Raw genomic sequence first — 19751 nt, forward strand, 5'->3', positions numbered from 1 at the left:
ATAATTACCTCTTCAAATTAAGTTGTGATTTACCCATTTTTATTGTCAGGAGGATTTGACGACAGATTTCCAAGGAACGTCCATGGAGTCTTGGTATTAAATGAAAAACTTTCTTGGTGGAATTTCTACTAATTAATACATCAAGTAGATGAAAACTAATTACACCTTCAAGTCATTATTTACGTCCCAAATCATGTCAGAATATCGACTAACATGTGAATTAAAGCAGATGTTGAATCTTTGAATCGACACTGACACCTTGTGTTTAAAAATCATAAGAACAATTTTTAGATATTTATATGCTCCATATTAATAAATTAATATATAAAATTGTAAATAAATCTCAGATTGAAGCTACAAAAACGTTTCAATCGAAGAATATTTCAACCTTGACGAAGTTTAGACAGATAAACCCCGCCCCTTGACGTCACGAGGTAAAATATACGGAAGTGGCTCACAACTTGTCAACAGAGAGGCCGACTGATACGGTACGGTGCTGCTTTATTAAAAAAAAGGGGTTTTAACGTCGTTATTGTTTCCGGACTATATCTTCTTCTTCTTTTTTGGATACTAAAACATTCCTTGTTGTGATAGAAAACATTATTTTGTGGTGTCGCCGCCTAGAAATAGAGAGTATACGAAGGAAAAAGTCAGGATAATCGCTTTAGCATTTAGCTCGCCAGGAAGCTAGCTGAGTGAGTTGTTCCCTTTGACTCGTTAAAAACGAAACGATGGCGCAACGGAATGTCGGGATAATATCCATACTTATTGAGAACAAAATGATGTTTAAATAAAACAGATCTAACCTTTTTTTATAAGTTTACTAGGACTGGGAAACTATTTTTAGCGACGATGTCATCTCGGAAATGCTAGCGTTCCTGGCGTCATTGTCGAGCAGATTATAGGAAGGAAATCGCTGTTAGTGTTTGTGTGTGTGTGTGTGTGTGTGTGTGTGTGTGTGTGTGTGTGTGTGTGTGTGTGTGTGTGTGTGTGTGTGTGTGTGTGTGTGTGTGTGAAGATAAAAGTATCATCAACAAAAAGAGAACCATGTATTGTTTTACTGCACGGACACCTAGAAACGTTTCATTGATGGGTAAAAACATTATTAAATGCTTTATTACAGGAGGTTAAAGTGAGATTTGGATGGGATCCTAGTTCCCCTGTAGCAACAGGGACCAGATTAAATCCACACACGGTTTCTTATTAAATAAATGTTTGGTTTAATAAACAAACATGTATATTTTAGTGTCAGTCATTATTAAATTACATGACAACAGATTTACTGTGTACTGCAAGGAAAATGAGGAAACTATGTGCACAGTAGCCCACATATTTTGGAGTAATAGTATGTTGTGTACAGTATGAGGCTCAAGTAAACTATGATGAGGTTGACTGTGTTTGGATGACAACCAAATCTGATTTTCTCTTGTTTCACTCCGCAGATGACGTCTTCCTGAACAAAACTACCTAAAATGGTGCTTCTCTGAGTTTTATTATATTGTTTGTTCTCCAGGCTTTTTTTTTTTGGGTGCAATTCCCGGCAGTTGAGAGGTGAAATATTCTCACAATGACGGTCACTTACAACCTCTGTGTCCTTCTAGTTTTTATAATAACAGGTAAGTGAAACCACATTCATCAGTTAATGTGTCTTTTTGAATTTCAAAGTTTAAATTTTGGTCAATCGAAAGTCATATTTCTTCTTTCCATTTTGCACAATATTTTTTACCTCCGTCAGTCATGAAATATCAGCGTAACTCATTCTGTGTTTGCTCATTTTGTCTGCAGCGTGCCGCTGTTTTAATCCTAACCTGACATCTGGTAAGGAAACAAAATGGTCAACTCTTAATCATACTTTGTTGAGCCTACTATGGGTGGTATTGTTGAGAACGTGGGATACCATCCTGACCGGTTCTTTAACTTTGCTGAAGTGTATAGTGTCTTACATACCACTTCTCCTAACAGCTATTTCCAGCTGTCATGTGTGTAACCTCAAACTAAATTAGGTTAACAAAATTAAAGGTTAAGCATAGAGCGCACTGTCTCTTAAATCTTCAAGAAGACACGTTATATTTGATTTTTTGTCTATTATTCTTTGTCTTTTGAGGTCGCTGTGGGAATTCCTATCAAGTCTTAGACAACAAGGTGGGAGAAATCAGGAGTTCTGCTTACCACAGCTGGTCCTACCGCTTTGGTTCGACCAATGACTGCTGGATCATCATGGGATTGGAAGGAGAACCAATTGTTCTCAGGTAAAGGCACCAAGGGAATTTGACGAACCAGATACACCAGTTTTATCTATCATTTAGTTACTAGCTGTTAATCTGCTGGAATTGATACCCTTAAATTAAATGTCTGGAAAAGTAGGACAAATTCCTGGCACATGAACATTTATCTTATCTCTGTTTGTCTCTTTTTAGTAATTTTAACACAAGTGAGATTCTGTGTTCACTGATTTTTCTTTAAATTCCTTTTCAGCTTTTCACATTTTTTAGTTCGCTGTAGGAAGGAATGGGTGTCTATAAAATCATCGGCTGGTGGGGAACCTTTTGTACTTTGTGGCTCCAAGTTGCCGCAACCAATGGAATTCCCAGGAGGGAATATTACAGTGACCCATCACTTCCTACCACATCTTTTTCCTGTCTCGTTTTTTCAGCTGGACTACGCCAGAGGTGGGAGAACACACATTTATTTTCTTGATATGTCCTTGTCGTCCGTTCACCATTTCTGAATAAGGTTTTCATTCCTCTGTTTGTGCATTTTTTTCCTCCTTTTCTACACATCCAGACTCTGGTGAATGTCCAGCACCGTCCTTTAAATGCCTGGGAGGTCGCTGCCTTCCCTTCTCCTGGCGTTGTAATGGTCAGGTGGAGTGTCTTGGTGAAGGTGCTGGAATGGGTTCAGATGAACAGGGTTGTAACACATCAGAGGACACCGTAGAACCCACAAAGTATGGGGGAACACAGGAAGAACTGACCAAAGTGGGGACAAACACAGAGAATGACCTTGATGGTGGGAAATACGAGGTTATAGAGACTCAGATGGATTCAGAGCAGCTCCACCCTCACAGGGAGCTTGTTGTAACTCCTACACCCATCGAATGGCCCTGTGGGGGCCTCTACCAGACCTTCTATGGGACCTTTGGCCCTCCGGCCACTCGGGGTCCTGCTTTATTCTGTATCTGGACCCTGGACCCCCAGGACCCAAGGCCTCTGAGACTCGACCTGCAGCAGCTGGTGCTGGGGGCGGGGGACAGGCTGACGGTGTACAACAGAGAGCAAGGCAAAGGAGACGTGATTAAAATTGTGAGTTTCTTTCTTATTAGAGTTTCTGCTTAATTGTAGCTGCTTTAAAATGAACTTTTGGAAACTTTTTATTCCCTTCTTGACATTCGACAGATCACCAACAGCTCCAATTACAAGTCAGTCCAAGTGGAGTCCCACACCGGTCTGCTGTCATTAGTGTACGAGACTCTTCCTGGCTCCGAGGGGAGCGGCTTCAATGCCACTTTCCATGTCGGGACCTACTGCCCCCCATGGGAGGGCCGGTGTGGCGGAGCAGCTGGGGGTTGCTTCACCCAGGAACAACGCTGCGACGAGAAATGGGACTGTCCCGAGACGGGAAAGGATGAGGAGGGCTGCCGGGGTTGCAGTCCCAACCACTTTGCTTGCGGAGTGGCGGGGCAGAGGGTAGTGGCGTCCAGTCGCTTCGCTGGCAGGCCGGTGTGTTACCCGGCAACGGAGAGGTGCAACTATCAGCTGTACTGCGCAGACGGCAGCGACGAGAGGGACTGCACCACCTGCCAGCCGGGGACCTTCCATTGTGACAGTGACAGGTCAGGGGGAGCTGTCTCACTTTCTCCTTTGGTTTTCATCCAAGATTTTTAAACTCTCTGCACATGGAGAGCTTTTTTGGATTTTATTTATTAGTTTATTAATTATGGGACGCGAACTCTACGTTCTGTGAGTTTTTTACTGTTTAGGTGACGAATTTGTATCAGAAATGTATAAAAGCAGACGTTTAGAGCATTCAAAAAACAAATGTACAGTATTTACCACACTATAAGGTGCCTAAAAGCCTTTTATTTTCTCATAAACCTACAGTGCGCCTTACACTCTGATGTGCCTTATAAACGAAATAAATTGTAAAAATAAACAATTTATTAAAGGTGCGCCTTATAATCCAGAGTTTAAACCTGTGGAACTGAATCTTGTCCCGTCTGCAGGTGTGTGTTTGAAAGCTGGCGCTGCGACGGCCAGGTGGACTGCAAGGATCGAACGGACGAGCTGAACTGCGCCGTGATCCTGCCTCGCAAGATCATCACCGCAGCAACAGTAGGTAGCCTGGTGTGCGGGCTGCTGCTGGTCATCGCCATGGGCTGCACCTGTAAGCTGTACTCGCTCCGGACCAGGGAGTACAGGTAAACCGCCTTCTGCATGCTCTGTACTGCAGTATTCTAAGACAGCGAGCCTCTCAGAGCTCAACCTTTACTCTGTTTCTATTAGGGGAACAGAAACAAGGAGAGCATGTGATTGTGATAAAAGGACCCAGGCTAAAAATAGAAAAATGTTTTAGCAGTGGAAAACACCGGCTGCAGATATTTGCTCATGCATCTGTGTGTGTCTTGTTTTCCGGCAGCTTGTTTGCTCCGATCAGCCGGCAGGAAGCGGAGCTGATCCAACAGCAGGCTCCGCCCTCTTACGGTCAGCTGATCGCTCAGGGAATCATCCCCCCCGTGGACGACTTCCCAACTGAACTTCCCAATGAGGTGAGAGAAAGAAGCCTCGGAACCAGAAACTTCCAGTGGAATACAGTTGAATGAATTTCAGCCTTTAGAGGTACTGATGTGAGCGAGACTGGAGAAATCTTTTGTGTGCATCTTTTTCTTATTATTAATTTTTATTATTTTTCCTGATTTTTCACATTGGCCTCTTCCTGTTTACAAATTACTTATAAACTTTTGCCTGATCCTGATACAATCGATCTGTTATGCATCCCTGCAAGCAGTAAACATCAGACAACATTTTGGCACAAATACCAACTTGGACTAATGGATAAACTGATTAGAATTAAACGATCAAAGGTCACAGTGACCTCACAAAACCTGTGTTGCCACAATTCAAGCTGAGAATGGCACAGAAATTAAGTTATTTAGGACCAGAATGTTTTATCCGACTCCGTATCTCATGACTAGAAGTGGAGCTGCACTGATTACAGTATTTTCCGCACTATTAGACGCACCTAAAAACCTTTAATTTTCTCAAAAACCGACAGCGCTTTATAATCCAGTGGGCCTTATAGTGCAGAAAATACTGTGTTGTCTGGAGTAGCGCCTGCGGTGTGTGTCAGGTTTTACAGTCTTAATAATCCACAAGATTGTGTTATGTAGTCCTCTTATAACACAGCTAATGTACTGTTAGCATGAAGCTACACAGTGAGCTGCTTTGTTATTGGTTGGTGAGGACAGATTAGGTCGCAGCTGAGGGATTAAGTGTCGAAGACAAGGCCTCCTCTGTCTGTGGGGATGAGAGGAATCGACCCCCTCCTTACAAAAAACACGTCTCGCGTGTTTTGGAGATGACTCACAACCACGTGAAGATGTCAGACACATTGGTTGAAGGTATTTTAACTTGATTTCTCCTCTCCCTCCCCCCCTCGACAGACCTCGACTCTCTCTCTGAGGGGAATTCTTCAGCTCCTCCGTCAAGACGCCGCCAACTCCCCCCACCGCCGACGCAGGCCCCGATTCGTCCGCCGGGCCGTGCGCCGCATGAGGCGCTGGGGTCTCATCCCCAGGCCCCCTTCCAGGCCCAGCCAAGCGTCCGATTCCACCCAGCAGCAGTCGGTTAGCGCCCCCTCTGGTCAGGAGGCGTCCCACCCCCCTCCCACCAGCTCCGCCTCGGCCGTGGAGGCCGTCAACCAGCCGGTGCCTCAGAAACTGGGCTTGTTGGCTCAATCGGATCAACAGCCCCCGTCAGCCGCCGCCGTGTCCCCGCCTCCCCCTCCGTACGCTCCCCCGGCTCCGCCCGCCGTCGCTGCCCCCCACACCCCACCGGTCGCCGTCCCCCCGAGCAGCCCGTCTCTGGCCTCCATCTTCCACACGTTGGGTCTGAGCATCTCCCTGTTCAGAGCCTCTCCCTCCCCCTCGTCCTCCACCAACTCCATGCCCCTCTCCGCCTCCCCGTCCTTCTCCTCCACCTCCTCCTCCTCTTCCTCAGACGACGACGTGCTGCTCCTCCCCCTGTCTGAAGACACCACCTCAGAGGACGACGTGCCCATGCTCACTTGAATGACTCTCCCCACCCCACCCTCACCCCTTCCGTTATCTCCTCCACACACTGGTAAAAACGGAAACCCAGTCTTTCCACCTTTTTTTTTTTGTTTCGAACTGAAGCACAGGAGGGGCTACCGGTAAGACTCACCCCCCCACCCCCCCACTGTGCATGTCTGGTGCCTTTTTAAGATAAAAATGAGGTGGACTTGTGGAATCGAGTATTTGACCGTTTTTAAAAAAGAAAAAAAATAAGTTTTAGACGTACAGCTTGGCTGATTTGGAGGGTGTCGGACGTGCTCTTAATGAACGCTAGGCTGCACCTTGAAGGTAAAGTTTTGCACAGATGAATCTTCCCTATCCAGAAAAAGAGGCGGGCTTCCGTCTGATTGGACGATCCCGACTAGAAAAATCATCGTGTGACTGCATCCGTCGTGTGATTGCGTTTGCAATTTTTCGTCTTAGATCGACACCCGAGTGTGTTTGTAGATGTGGAATGTCTCTCTATACTTTTGCCAACTGAGTCGAATAATCCCAGATTATTCTTAGAAAAGAATACCCCCCCCTCCCATATTTAAGTGCCTTTTTGAAGAGGTTTTTGATGATTCCTGAGTCACACACACTACACCAAAAACACACACATGTTGTTTCACACCGCAGCACGCAGCGACACATCAGTGGCTTTATCGTAACGTAAAAAACAAAAAAAAAATGCATGTCTACCCCCCACCCCCAACCCCCCAGGTGGCAATAACGTCTTTGGAACCCAGTTTTAGTGCACATTAATGCAACATAACCGTGTGTACCCTTTCCAAGTGAATGTATGTGAACTACAAACAAAAATGTGACGCAACTACAATCTCTATGGTGCCTGATGACGTATATGTGTGTGACGTGTGCACAGGAACATGGTGTGGGGGGGCCCCCGGATGGGTTAAAGGGCCCCCCATTTCACAAAATGACCTCAACTTGAATCTTCGACCCTTGAGGGAAATGAATTCTCCTCTTCTCACGTCTTGACACAACAGACTTGTGATGTGCCATTTGTATTATTGTTCACTTTATTTTAATGTTACTTGTTTTTACCCCCCCACCCCCTCCTTCAGTTTTGTTCTGCTTTGTTGAATGTATTGGTTTCCTATAAAGTAGCCAGAAGTTTTAAATTTAAAGAGAGAACGTGATTTTATGGTTTATTAGATTAGGGGTCAACTTCACTGTAAATAAATAAAAATTGTGGCTGAGATTAAATGATTTGCACTTTTAGATGTTGTGTGTGTGTTTTTTAAGGGGGGAGCGGGGTGAACAAGACCTCTGACACCATAGTGACTGATGATGTCACTCTATTGTGCTCTGTATTCAAATTTACCGCTGAAATTCACAGACTCCCAGGAGAGATCTTCACTAGTTTCTGATCTTCGCTGCTGTTTGTGTGATGATGGAATGAAGCTGTGGACCCACTGGTGTAATGAACCTGTAAGGTAATGCCACTGAAGTGATTTAATAAGTTGATAGGGTTCAGAAATGCTGCTTTTTACTGCAGTTCTTGGCTTTATTCCGTCTAGCAGAGCAGTTCAAAGCTAAAATGTTCATTCATTACATTTAATTAGACCTGAGATGAAAAGGATCTGTCTTCATATTTCTAGACCACATGTGTCAAACTCATTTTCACCGAGGGCCACATCAGCATAATGTCTGTCCTCAAAGAGCCAAATGTAATTTAAATAAATGTAACTACTCCTTAATGTTAAATAACTCTGAATTTATGACTTATTCTAGTTCCAAACATTACAGTTAGACAGAAAAAACATGTTTGTTAGTTTGTTTCTCTGTTCTAACATAAATCCTTTTAATCTGTCAGGTTATTAAACCCACAGAACTCCATCAATCAAGGATCAAACTATCAATCAATAAAGAAAAATAACATCAGACACAAGTTAGGACGTTAACTTTGTTCACAACGTTTTTCTCACAGTTAAAATGGGCTGAATTACTGCATTTTGGGAAATGTAGTTTTTGGTCAAAGCACACTCTGACTTTTTATGCTCTCATGGGCCACACAAAATGATGTGACGGGCCACATTTGGCCCCTGGGCCTTGAGTTTGACAAATGTGTTCCAGAGGGTAAAGAAAATGTTTTGTGAATCCAGAACGCGAAACTCACGATGACACTATTAGACAATAAAATCACAGCCTAAATAAATATTTAGAACGAAACATTTATACATTTTTACACAATCATGATTTTGCCTGGCGATGCATCGGGGGTGTATCCTGCCTTTCACCCAGAGCCAGCTGGGATGGGTTCTAGACCCAAGCCTAACCTTCATCCTGACTCTGAAACAGGTTCCAGCTGTGATGATGGGCGCCCCTCCATCACAGAGCCTCTGGGTGGGGATCCTGGCAGTAATGGTGGGGTTCCCCTCAACCCAGCAGAAATGCATTTCTGATGTGGTTCAGGCTGAGGCCGGGGTGGTCCGAGCTGCCCCCTCCCACCCAGACGGGCCACCCAGGGAGTCCAGACCTACAGCCCAACAGCCACCCGACCAGTCAGCAAGCAGGGCGTCGCCGCTTCCTGTCCAGCCAGCAAAACACAGGAGAGCCCTGGTGAAGACTGCCCCGCCCACTCCTGCAACTCACCAGCCAATCAGGATCCAGACGTGGTTTGCAAAGGAGAGCAGCAGCCTATCAGAGCCAGAGAAAGAAAAGCTGGAAGCAATGATGGAAGACGCTGTGAAGATGGTCTCTTCTTTACTGTCAGGTGAAGACACACACACACACACACACACACACACACACACACACACACACACACACACGTAATGACACTGCTGACCTTTCACTAGTGAACCGAGTCGTGGGTCCGTTGCTGCTCAGCAGAGACATCAACAAATACTGCAAGTTTATCTGGAGGAATCCAAGTGCTGTCAACTACAACAGGTGTGTGTGTGTGTGTGTGTGTGTGTGTGTGTGTGTGTGTGTGTGTGTGTGTGTGTGTGTGTGTGTGTGTGTATTTGTGCAAAAATTATGTTGTTTTTTTTAAGTTATCAGATATTTACTTTCAGAATGCTCCAAAGAAAATTTAAAAAAAAAGACAAAACATCCAAATATCACCAAAATTTCAGGCATGATCTTTTCGACATACGTTGATTTTTAGCTGGTTAACCTTCAATATTCTTTTTGAAATCTTTGATCATTAATGTTCCCAGAAAACAGAAGACAAATTGATTTTTTTTTTTTCTCTTTCAGGTGTGGTCGGGCTAAAAACAACTACAGATCTGAGACGTGTCTGGATGTAAGAGTAAGAATCACAGATTTTTTTTTTGGTATTTAACTGAGTTTATTGAGTAAAGCTTCTACTAAAAGCTGAAAACTAAAAAGCTTAAAACACGTTCCACATGGTTCCCACCGTTGGGATCAGATCCCAGACGACCACCTGTCTGGATGCTACGTTTACCCAGAGGCTGACTCTCCTCACGGGACTCAACTCCGTCCTGAAGGCGCCGGCCTCCCCGACACAGACTTTGTGCTTTATCTTCACGTGCAGAACACCGACAAGTGTAGATCAGAGGTGAAGACACACTGACACACATCTTACATATAGATCACACCTCTGTGTGTTCATGGGGGTTCTGTTCACACCTCAGCCCAGAGTCCTGGCCTACGCCGTCCACTGCCAGACGGACTCCAGTGGACGCCCGCTGGCGGGGGTGGCGGTCATCTGCAGGGACAGACTGATGGGATCCACAGATAGCCAGCAGGGAGCCGCACAGGTTCACAATTAATCACACTTTCCTCTTTTAATTGTGTGTTTTTACGTTAATTTTTGCACCTTTATCTGCTTTGCAGACTGTGATCCACGAGCTGTTTCACACACTCGGGTTCTCCAAGCATCTCTTTCACACCTGGAGGGACTGTTCCTCCTCCTCTCCAGGTTTTTTGGAACACATATGATTTTCACACACACATTATATTTATTTTGTTATAAACAGGTGATAAAGTTATCCTGATGAACTTTGATGACTTTTACTTGGCGTCGTTTCCTGGGCTTCATTTTATTTTTATTCTCTGAGATCAGGAATGTTTTATTTATGGTGGAAGGGAAGAATATAGAAGAAGCTTCAATGTTAAAAAGATAAAAATGGTTGATAATGAAATTAAGATTAAGAAATTAAGAAAAGAAATTCAGAAAAATTAAGAGAGTGTAATAAGATAAAACTGAGCGTCTGCTGAACGTTTTAACTGGTGTTAGGTGTCATAATGTTTTTTGTGCTGCAGGCGATGCTGGATGTTCTCCTCGAGGCAAAGTGACTCACGCTGATGCATCGGGCCAGATGAGGATTTACACCCCCTCTGTCATCTCAGCCCTCCAGAAGCACTTGGCGTCCCCCGACCCTGAACTAGGGGCCCCGTTGGAGAACCTGGTACCAAGAAGCTCCCATTACATCCGGATTCCTCCATCATCTGCTCTTCTCACATGTTTCACTCTTTCTGTCTGCAGGATTCATCTCCAGGCGGGGGGTCCTCTCACTGGGAGTCGCGGGTCCTGCGGGGGTCCATCATGGCGGCCATGTTGGGAGACTCAACGACGGTCCGGATCGACCTCGTCACCTTGGGCGCATTACAAGACACGGGCTGGTACGCTGTCAACGTGTCAGGAGCTCAGAGCCTCGTCTGGGGGGAGAGTAAGGAAAGACGTTTAATATTAAATGTAAAGTCATAAATAACCAATCAGATCATGATATTGAAGCATTGATCATTGGGGAATTAAAGAAAAATCCGTGTTCCGTCCAGGTGAAGGAGCCACGTTTGGTTCGACGTCAACTTGTCAGGACAACTCCTCATCTTTTTTCTGCAGCGGCAGGTAAATTCATTCTTACAGATTTACCTGTGTGTTGTTTGAGCAGGAGGTTGTGTGTTTAAATTGATTGTGGATCACATGTTTTCTCTGGTGTCACTGCTTCACGTCAGCGGGTTTGGGTGTCATCACCTTCACCTCCATAAGGGACAATGCCAGACGGATCAATACCTGGAGGGATGTCGCCTTTATAAACCTCTCAAGAATGGAGTTAGTTTAATTCCCTAATTTGATTTCACTGAAAATCAATCCCACTAAACCGTATCCTTCTGAGCAATGATTTAAAAAAAATAATTTTAAGTCTAACTATTTCAAAATCACGTCCATCCTGATAAACTGCTTGCATTTTTTTTTCCATTTATTCCCATTTTGTCTCCATTTTTTCCACCCTTTTCCACTCCTCATTTCTTCAAGAGTGAATGTTGGAAAGAGGAAAATGTCAGGATCTCAGCTGAGGAGGATTGGAGCGGGGAGATCTTCGGCTCTGACAGCCGGTGCTTCTTCTCCAGTCTGACCAGACAGGTGCACAACTTGTGTGTAAATGCTTGTGACCCACTTTTATTATTCTTAACGTATTCTTTTCCCCCAACTCCAGAGTGGGTTTCTGTTGCCCAGCGACTCTGTGACGGGGCGTTGTTACAGACACAGGTGTTTGGGGCGGAACAGGTACCAAATCCAGGTGTCTGGTGCTGAATGGTTGGACTGTCCAGCAGGGGGCAGCACTGAGGTAACACGAAGGCAAAATCTATCCAACAACCACCCCCCACTCCTCATTTGATAAAAGTCATTTTATCTCTTCTGTCGGTCTGTCCTGAACCCACAGGTCAAAGGTTTCCGGGGTTCAGTTTCGTGCCCTGACAGGAGGTTGTGTCTCTACCCTGATGTTTCTCCTCCCTCAGATTATCTCAATCCACTTCCTGCTTCTATCACGAGGCAAGCAGACGTCTAACGACAATCTCTGGCTTCACAAGAACCCGTAAGTCGTGCTAACTTTACTCTCCTGCTTGTTGGACAGTGAGGCTGTAACTACATCCCAGAACGTGACCAGAACTCATCCTGGACCCGCGGTCGCCCCGACGCTTGGTGTCGCTGCTGCTGCTTGTCTCCTGGCTACAGCGGTGGCGTCTCACAGGAAGTGTTTCTCCTGTGGGGTCAGGATCCATGTGGCCCCCACAGGATCACAGTAACACAAGCTAAAGCATCATTTTAATAAAGTGAATTTACTTCATTTAAGTGGAGTATAGTTTCTTTTTATTGAATAGAAAAATCCGAAACATTATTTGCAGAAAACTACTGTTGAATAGCTGATTTTGTGCCCAACAAATAATAATAAGAATAAGTGATAATGAAAGCTTAAAAAGAAAAGCTAAAGCTGATTTCATTCATCAATAGGAACTTCATTTTGTCCACAGATCATTGTAATAATAATGATTTAGAAATAAAGATGCACACTTGACACCTGAGTCTTTCACATCATCTTGATGGCAAGTTGCTGGTTGACGTTATGGTTGTTCTGAGTTAGTTTCGTTAGTTAGTGCAATAGGAAGAATCACAATTAAACAAAATCCAATAATAACTCCGAGAACAATGAGAGAAAACTTCACAGGATTCTTCTTGATGTATTGTGAACCTCCACACGGTTGCACACGAGAACGATCGTCTGGTGGTAAAATACGACGGGGATTATTTTTCTGCAACTAAAATGCATCAAAACAAGTTCGGATTAATCGGTACAATTTTTTGCCTCACCGTCCTCTATTTTGCTCCATTGCTCCTTCTTTTCCACCTTCACCAGAGAGTCTCGTTTACTGGCGTAGTTTTCGTTTTGATGGAGGACGACTATTTCTTCCTTGGTGTTTCTGTTGAGGCTTGAAGTCTTGTTAAACTCAGCATCTTCTCCCTGTGGATGACGGCTGATCAATGGCTGAGTGCTTCTCGTCCTCTCCTTTGGATCGGGTCCCCTGGATCTCGCTTTGTGGGCCTTTGTTTCATCCCTAAGATGGTTTTCATTCCTTTGTTCCTTCATCTCCTCTCTCGGACTCCAAGAGGCTTTATAGTTAAAGAGGGTTAGTTATTAATTTTACTCTATTTCCTGTGTTGCCATATTAATTCATTTTACACACTTGCATGAATCTGGATGTATTCTGGTGATCTTACCTCTGTACACAAGCAGATAGGCTGTTCTGGAGCTGTTAAACAATCATTTTGAGTTATTTTTTATGCACATTATGACAAAACACTGATGCTATACAGTAAATATTTCTAGTATACTACTGTTAATAAAAGTACAACTCATTACTGTGTTATTGTTTGCAGGAAATTCCTGCAAATCGCTGCATTGCATTGCAATTTACAGCATTTTATTGTAATAAATTAATGCGGTAAATTACACATATTTCACACGTTTGTAAATGTACAGAAAACATTCACAGTGTTTTATAATAACCAATGATCTTTTCGTCAACGTTTGCTATAGACTCAAACTACATTACCCATAATTCTACATCACCTGGGCAAACTGCTGGAGATCATGCATACATACCTGTATGTCCTGTTTTTTGCAAACAGCTGCTCTCTAACCTGCATCCATCAAGGCAACCAAAAATAATAGAGTAACTATTTCATTTTGGGGGGTTTCCCAGCATGCACCACACACACAAGATTTGTTGCATTAATCCTCACCTGCACACGAGCGTCATCAAACTCGTACCAGGCTTTGTCCACGTTGGACAGGACGGTGGCTGTGTAATGTCCACTCCGTAGACTGCCCATGTGATTCACCACCGCGTACAGTTTGTACCTCCTGTCCTGCAGCGTGGAAGACGTCAGATTGAAGAGTTGATTCTAAAAGCATTCAAAGAACACAACCCAAACGTACCTTTATATGCAGCTCCCGCGGAACATCCACGCAGCAGTCTGATTTAATGTACGACCTGCTGTTGAGGTCAAAGGTGAACCTCTTGAGGAGAAGGACCAGAATCTGAGGAGCCTCGGCCATCACACATTGCTGATTAACACCAGAATGATTTATTGAACCTTTAAACCAATCGATCACATCCCAGTAGTGTTTGTTCACGGAAACTCACGCTGTTCCCAGTCGTTTCCGTTTGACATCTGTCACAGAACACCTTGTTGTTTCCGTCAAACGTTTCCTTGGAAATGGTCTCGCTTCTGAAGTTTTCTTCCTGTAAAAACATTTTATAACACAAAAGTGAATTGTTCCAGAATTTTCATTCATTTATTACATCCCGCGAAGCCATGATGTATTGTAATTGTCAGTGTTTGTGTGTTCGTCCGTTCGTGCACCAAATATCTTCACAACCATTGATTGTTCGTCTGGAAGACTGGAAGAGTGCTTTTTAGAGAAGAGGTGAATGACCCAATTTGGAGGTGCACATGTGGGATCTTTAATGAATAATTTTGCCAGTCTAGCCAAAATAAAAACAGCCAGCTTGAGAAGACAAAAACTCAGAATAAACACAAATTCATTGGTGTGGATCGTTGATGTCTTACCACACTGTAGTTCCTCTCATTGCTGTGCTTCAGTGACAGTGGAAGAATCCAGAAGGGATTCGTCTCGTCATTGATGGTGTGTCCTTGGGAACACTTTGTAGTGTACTTCAGCTGCCCTAGAAAAACCTTAAAGTAGAAACAACACAACAAATCCAATCAAAATAAATAAATTCTCAAATCTTTGACTGTATTTGACAGATTTCATAAATACACACCTCGGAGATCTTTGGGCTGACTTTACGTAAAATCATCCTCAGACTTTCAGCGGCGTCATGTTGTTGATGAACTGCAGATGGATTCACGAGATGAACGATTTCAGTCGACTTTAAATGTTTGGTTTCCTGTTGATCACTGGTCAACTCACTGTCTTTAATCTCCAGGACGCGAGTCATCGCCTCTGTCGTGCATTCCCTCTGTTTCAGTCTCGTGAAAATATTTCTCAGCTCTTTATCTGCCTTCTGCTCCGAAACACGATCCAACCTTGGGGGAGAGTTGTTATATGAATGTCAATGAAATTGAAACTGAAGATGGTGAAACTTTAGTTTCACGGTTCCCTGATTGTTAACCCTTTGTCTCCCCTTCTCTGTGTGAAAATCAAGCTTTAATCAAGTCCTTATTTAATTTCCAGACTCTTATGGACTCTACAAAACACTGTTTTCTGTTAACACATGTCTGTAATAGTCTTATGGTTGTTGTTTCAAACCTGTCATGGATCTCTGTTGTCATGAAAAGTACTTGGAGGACACTGTTGAGGTAGCATGTGTTTCCCTGGTTGTAGAGGCCGTGATGGAGTCTTGGTGGCTCAGAAACTTCAAAGAGAAAGAAATCAGCTTCAGAAGGGTTATGAAACCATTTTGCCACCCTAAACTTTTAAATTAGATTTAAAGTTCTTCTAAAGTTGAATTTTCAAACATGCAATGGCCCAAAAATAACTTTAGATGGATCTTTTGTAAATATCATTCAAAAAAAAAATCTGATTTATACCTCTTTGTCTCTTCTCCTTTGGTGCCTCCAGGGATTCGTTCATTTTTCTTCTTGTAACTTCCCCTGAAGATGAAATATTTTGTCATCTAAGTGAACAGTTTTATGTACTTTTTGCAGGCTGTCACCTGTAGCGACGTTTTAATATTTATTTTCACAGGTAGGTCATCATCTTGACCAGCCTGACAGCTAATAAACCTGCTTTTGTGTCATCTGCACAATCGTGCATTTATCATTTGTTTGCTTATCTTATGTTCTATGTTTGGCTAATAAAGGAATTAATGTTTATAACTGATCAAAAGTCCAAACGACGAAGCACAGTTACTACCTAAAAAAATTATGCACCCAGTGTAATCCAGAAGGTGGCGCTATTCCCCCGCTTCTATGCGCCAGTCACTTTGCGCGGTGACTTTACTCCAGTTCGGTTTTATAACTTGTAAAAAATTTCGTGGATGTTTAATCTTTTATCTTCCGAGTCCATAAAACTTTAAGGTGAAATATTAAATTGGAATATTCCGGTTCAACAATTTAAAAGTGATTTGCTTCCTGAACGTCTCATCAGCTGCGCGTCACGGCCGATGGAAAACAGGAAAACTCTCACAAGCGCCATAAAAACAGTATGTGAGACTCGAATAATCGATTATGAACGAGCGTGATTAACAGATATATAGACAATAATTAATGCTTGACAGTTTAATGCTTTAAATTAATGCGTGTTAAGTATTTTTCTGATCAACCCTGGACAACAGATGATGAATTACGCAGCATCTGCGCCAAAACAACTACTGTAATAAAAAATATACTTAAAGGTCGTAAATACAGGATGGACATATCACCTGCAGAAGGACGTGGATTCCTCACTATTAACCAAGTCCTTAACGGAAACTATTTATTTTCAAATCCTCAGGTGATAATTTTAATGTAGAATAAAGTAAAATATTATGTTACCTGGTAAAGTTTGTCCTTTGACCATCGCAGATTTCTGTCTTAATAACTGACTTCCTGGTGATGAACCGGGTTAACCGTAAAGTCATTTGCGTGGGTTGGAGTTTACAGATTAACATCTGATCGGTTTCTTTTTTCACTGTCAGAATCTCGAACAATTACATTCCTGACTTGTTTTCAATCACATCCTCGTCCCGGTTATTTGGACAGAATGTCATCCAACTGCATTCATTCCGTGTTGGATGTGAACCAAACCACTTTTCTCTTTCACTTTCATGTTGTGTCCTTTTGTGTGTCCCTACCTGTTAATCACATTAAACATTAAACTTTAAATTTTGCCAAACTTGAGCTTTAAAAATTATTTTATTGCTACACAGAGGATTCAGCTGTCAAATATTTTGATATGTGATTAATTTACCGTTTATTCGTTCAGCTATTAAATTATAAATTCTGTAAAATATATCAAAAGTGAAATGAAAAAAATTCTGTTCTTGAAAAATTCGAAATGAAAACATTGAATAGCTTCCTTTTAAAATGACAGAAAATTGAAATAAATTGAATAATTGAGGATCAAATCGGATGGTTTTTTTTTTTTTTGCCTTTAAGATATAAACTGCAGGATATATTTTTTTATATAATTTGAATTAGTTCCAAACAGATAATGCATATAAATTATTTCTTAATTTGATATTTTCCTCCCACAAAACAACAAACAACAAAAGTTCATTAAATTATATTTATTCATACATTTACTGTATTAAATTCATTTTTCTTCTGAATGGGGCCCACTTCAGATTCCGCCATCCAGTCTGAGCACCAAGTGGATGGTGGACATATGTTTGATGCCATATGTCTCCAGCTTGTAGGAATCCTCCATCTTCTCGGTTCGGAAGTTCAGCTGGAAGTCATCAGCTACAGAAAAAATTACATTAATTAAAAAAAAATTACATGAGAGAAATTCCAAGGGATCCAGTCACTTATTAACAAGAGGGCTTTGCGCAAAATCCTCTCATCAACGCACATTTTGAATATTTAATTAATGTTACAACCAGTTACCAGATGAGTTATATATTTAATGTTACATATTTTATCAAGTTTAACGATAGAAAGTTATTTAAATATTATGCATTAAGGGGAAAAAACTCTTTAGAAAGACAAACATATGATGGGACAGGATGAACGTACTTATCTCTATTCTCTCTGTTATGATGCGCCTCAGTTTTGTGACGGTCATCTTCTTCATCTGCTGCTCGTTCTCACACAGGGTGACGATGGTGTCCTGACCCGCAGGTCCGTTTATTCTCACCTGAAGTGGCATTTTGTCACCAACAGCGTTGATCTTGTGTTGTGTGTCTTCTGGTGCGCGCTTATCAATATTCGTCAGACAAAAAAAAAAAAAAAAGTTCCGCCTCAGCCCCCAGAAGTCACCTGACACTTAAAGTCCCGCCGTCATCAGTGAGTTGTTTCTCAAAGAGCCTTCAAGTCGTCTGTGAGTGGAAATGGGAGGCAAATCGTCCAAAAAAGCAAAGTTAAAGGAGAGGACAAAAATTGATCCACCTGTAAGGAAAGAGGTGAAACCAGCTCCTCCAGTTATTGACCACGACCGTGTAGGGAACCCGTCAGATGACGAGGACATACCAGATTATACAAACTATCGTTATTCTGACTCGGATGACAGCTATGAGGGCAGCGTCGATGAAGAGGAGAAGTGTTACGACCCCCGCGACCCGACCCTAACATTCGTCGATGGCCAAGACGACATGGATTGTAAGTTTACATTTTTTTAAAAGTCTAATTTGCAATTAGAAATTTATTAGGAATGACTTTTTTTTTTCCCCTTTTCTGCGTCTCAGTTTTGTGTAATGAATACAAGAGTCTGAGAGCGAAGATGTCCTGCGGACACAGCGTCACCCCCATGTCTCTCACCGACTGGTGTCTCCAGCAGGTGGACCAGGTAAACCTGCTGTGACGTCACCTCACCTATAGAATCTAATGCGGATTTCACTACAAATGTATTACACGGGAGCGACAAGTGGTTGAAAATTAAAATAACTGTATAATAAATAGAATAAGTAATAAATACAAACTGTCATGTTACCCACACTAAAATTCTGTTAGTGTGGGTGTTTTTTGTGACTTTATTTCTCTTTTTATTCAGGGTGAGTTCAGATTCGTTTGCGGTCAGACTGGCTGTGATGTTGAGTGGCCCTTTGAGGAGGTTTGTAAAATGGCTCTTTTAACACCAGAGGAAATTGAATATTTTGAAAAGAAGATATTCCAAAACACTGCCACATGTCGCATGGAAATTAAAGTGGTAAGTTTTAACCACACATTTTTCCCCAAACCATTATGATCATTTGTTCTTTTGGGCTCGTTTCAAACATTTAATTTTCCTGCTCTCTCTCCTGACAGTGTCCTGGCTGTAACTCTAATGTGACGAGACAGGATCTCAACAATCTGAACGTCCATTGTAACGTTTGCACGGCCGCCAAGGGAAGAGTTTACAGATTCTGCTGGCAGTGTTTGAGGGAATGGAAAGGTGATGGTTCAAGTTCAGTTCGCTGTCAAAACGTTGGCTGTCAAAACCCACTGGACATTCTGAAGGCCTGTCCAGAGCTCGTCTTCGAAGATGTGGAGGAGGTCATGGGCTGTCCCTCCATCCGTGCCTGTCCCACCTGTGGTTTACTGGTGTCGCATTCCAGCAAACAGTGTAAAACCATTACTTGTAAACGGTGTAATGTCAAATTCTGTTTCGTGTGTCTGGGCTTCAGTAAAGACTGCCTAGAGAAGAGGCCCTACGGCGCCTGCCCCTCCGGCGTGGCAGCCAGACAGACCTCCATACCGGTGTGGAAGAAGAAGTGACTTTGTGATCAAAATGAAAATCAATCATCTATGTTTTAGTTTCTGTCCATTCATGTTAGAGAGTTCAGTAAAACAAGTGTTTTGTTTTACTTCTATTTTCTGCAAAAGTCTATAATGAGACCTAAAATTTCATTTTGTGTCAAAAATGCAGATGCAGCTGTTTCTGTTTTCCTTTCTGGTGCAGTTTGTAGCGTGAAAACACAAGATTAGATTAGATTAAGATCTTTATGACTTTTGAACAGGTTTGTTCTGTTTTTGTAATCCTTGTTTTGCTTTTGGTTTGTTCATGTGACCATCACACGCTAACTTTAATAAATGTATTAAGCT

The 19751-nt window shown here is 42.6% G+C and overlaps 4 protein-coding genes across 5 annotated transcripts; 3 read left to right on the forward strand and 1 right to left on the reverse strand.

The window, feature by feature from the left end:
- The first annotated feature begins 450 nt into the window (after positions 1–450).
- lrp10 (low density lipoprotein receptor-related protein 10) lies at positions 451–7525 on the forward strand. The gene is made up of 10 exons (XM_068307928.1): positions 451–488; positions 1443–1616; positions 1786–1818; positions 2105–2249; positions 2476–2669; positions 2785–3302; positions 3396–3832; positions 4223–4417; positions 4636–4765; positions 5660–7525. The coding sequence occupies exons 2-10, from the start codon at positions 1568–1570 to the stop codon at positions 6284–6286; spliced, it is 2328 nt and encodes a 775-aa protein (XP_068164029.1). The 5' UTR covers positions 451–488; positions 1443–1567; the 3' UTR covers positions 6287–7525.
- Positions 7526–8521: 996 nt separating this feature from the next.
- Positions 8522–12301, forward strand: LOC137590948 (ciliated left-right organizer metallopeptidase). The gene is made up of 14 exons (XM_068308813.1): positions 8522–9026; positions 9112–9205; positions 9515–9566; positions 9687–9836; positions 9913–10038; positions 10115–10199; positions 10344–10347; positions 10518–10689; positions 10767–10950; positions 11060–11129; positions 11237–11333; positions 11538–11645; positions 11719–11850; positions 11947–12301. Exons 1-14 carry the CDS (start codon positions 8522–8524, stop codon positions 12070–12072), a joined length of 1905 nt encoding a protein of 634 aa, XP_068164914.1. The 3' UTR covers positions 12073–12301.
- Positions 12302–12349: 48 nt separating this feature from the next.
- On the reverse strand, positions 12350–16668 carry LOC137590613 (ubiquitin carboxyl-terminal hydrolase 2-like). 2 transcript variants are annotated; one of them, XM_068308288.1, is made up of 13 exons: positions 16566–16654; positions 15621–15683; positions 15340–15445; positions 15001–15116; positions 14852–14922; positions 14637–14762; positions 14210–14308; positions 14002–14130; positions 13806–13931; positions 13666–13703; positions 13281–13312; positions 12873–13172; positions 12350–12783 (listed from the first exon to the last, which is right to left on the reverse strand). In XM_068308288.1, the coding sequence occupies exons 1-13, from the start codon at positions 16588–16590 to the stop codon at positions 12626–12628; spliced, it is 1389 nt and encodes a 462-aa protein (XP_068164389.1). In that variant the 5' UTR covers positions 16591–16654; the 3' UTR covers positions 12350–12625. The 2 variants fall into 2 exon arrangements, with proteins under 2 accessions (XP_068164389.1, XP_068164390.1); XM_068308289.1 differs by lacking the exons at positions 12350–12783; positions 13666–13703 and having other exon boundaries at positions 12995–13172; positions 16566–16668.
- Positions 16669–18050: 1382 nt separating this feature from the next.
- On the forward strand, positions 18051–19743 carry LOC137590723 (uncharacterized). The gene is made up of 4 exons (XM_068308452.1): positions 18051–18329; positions 18416–18516; positions 18721–18876; positions 18975–19743. Exons 1-4 carry the CDS (start codon positions 18062–18064, stop codon positions 19422–19424), a joined length of 975 nt encoding a protein of 324 aa, XP_068164553.1. The 5' UTR covers positions 18051–18061; the 3' UTR covers positions 19425–19743.
- The last annotated feature ends 8 nt before the right edge of the window (positions 19744–19751 follow it).

This window comes from Antennarius striatus, chromosome 23, assembly GCF_040054535.1.
Source record: "Antennarius striatus isolate MH-2024 chromosome 23, ASM4005453v1, whole genome shotgun sequence".
In the NCBI taxonomy this organism is placed as follows: Eukaryota; Metazoa; Chordata; class Actinopteri; order Lophiiformes; family Antennariidae; genus Antennarius; species Antennarius striatus.

What these genes read in the sequence shown, in the direction of transcription:
- lrp10 (XM_068307928.1), top strand. Translation starts at nt 1,568, where the DNA reads ATGACGGTCACTTACAACCTCTGTGTCCTTCTAGTTTTTATAATAACA. An exon ending in TCTAGTTTTTATAATAACAG is followed by an intron (nt 1,617 to 1,785) that starts GTAAGTGAAACC and finishes TTTTGTCTGCAG; the next exon opens with CGTGCCGCTGTTTTAATCCT. An exon ending in CAACTGAACTTCCCAATGAG is followed by an intron (nt 4,766 to 5,659) that starts GTGAGAGAAAGA and finishes CCCCCTCGACAG; the next exon opens with ACCTCGACTCTCTCTCTGAG.
- LOC137590613 (XM_068308288.1), bottom strand. Translation starts at nt 16,590, where the DNA reads ATGGTCAAAGGACAAACTTTACCAG. An exon ending in TCAGCCCAAAGATCTCCGAG is followed by an intron (nt 14,763 to 14,851) that starts GTGTGTATTTAT and finishes TTCTACTTTAAG; the next exon opens with GTTTTTCTAGGGCAGCTGAA. An exon ending in GCAAAAAACAGGACATACAG is followed by an intron (nt 13,313 to 13,665) that starts GTATGTATGCAT and finishes ATTGTTTAACAG; the next exon opens with CTCCAGAACAGCCTATCTGC.
- LOC137590948 (XM_068308813.1), top strand. Translation starts at nt 8,522, where the DNA reads ATGCATCGGGGGTGTATCCTGCCTTTCACCCAGAGCCAGCTGGGATGG. An exon ending in CCGACAAGTGTAGATCAGAG is followed by an intron (nt 9,837 to 9,912) that starts GTGAAGACACAC and finishes TTCACACCTCAG; the next exon opens with CCCAGAGTCCTGGCCTACGC. An exon ending in ATAAACCTCTCAAGAATGGA is followed by an intron (nt 11,334 to 11,537) that starts GTTAGTTTAATT and finishes CATTTCTTCAAG; the next exon opens with AGTGAATGTTGGAAAGAGGA.
- LOC137590723 (XM_068308452.1), top strand. Translation starts at nt 18,062, where the DNA reads ATGGGAGGCAAATCGTCCAAAAAAGCAAAGTTAAAGGAGAGGACAAAA. An exon ending in TGGCCAAGACGACATGGATT is followed by an intron (nt 18,330 to 18,415) that starts GTAAGTTTACAT and finishes TCTGCGTCTCAG; the next exon opens with TTTTGTGTAATGAATACAAG. An exon ending in GTCTCCAGCAGGTGGACCAG is followed by an intron (nt 18,517 to 18,720) that starts GTAAACCTGCTG and finishes CTTTTTATTCAG; the next exon opens with GGTGAGTTCAGATTCGTTTG.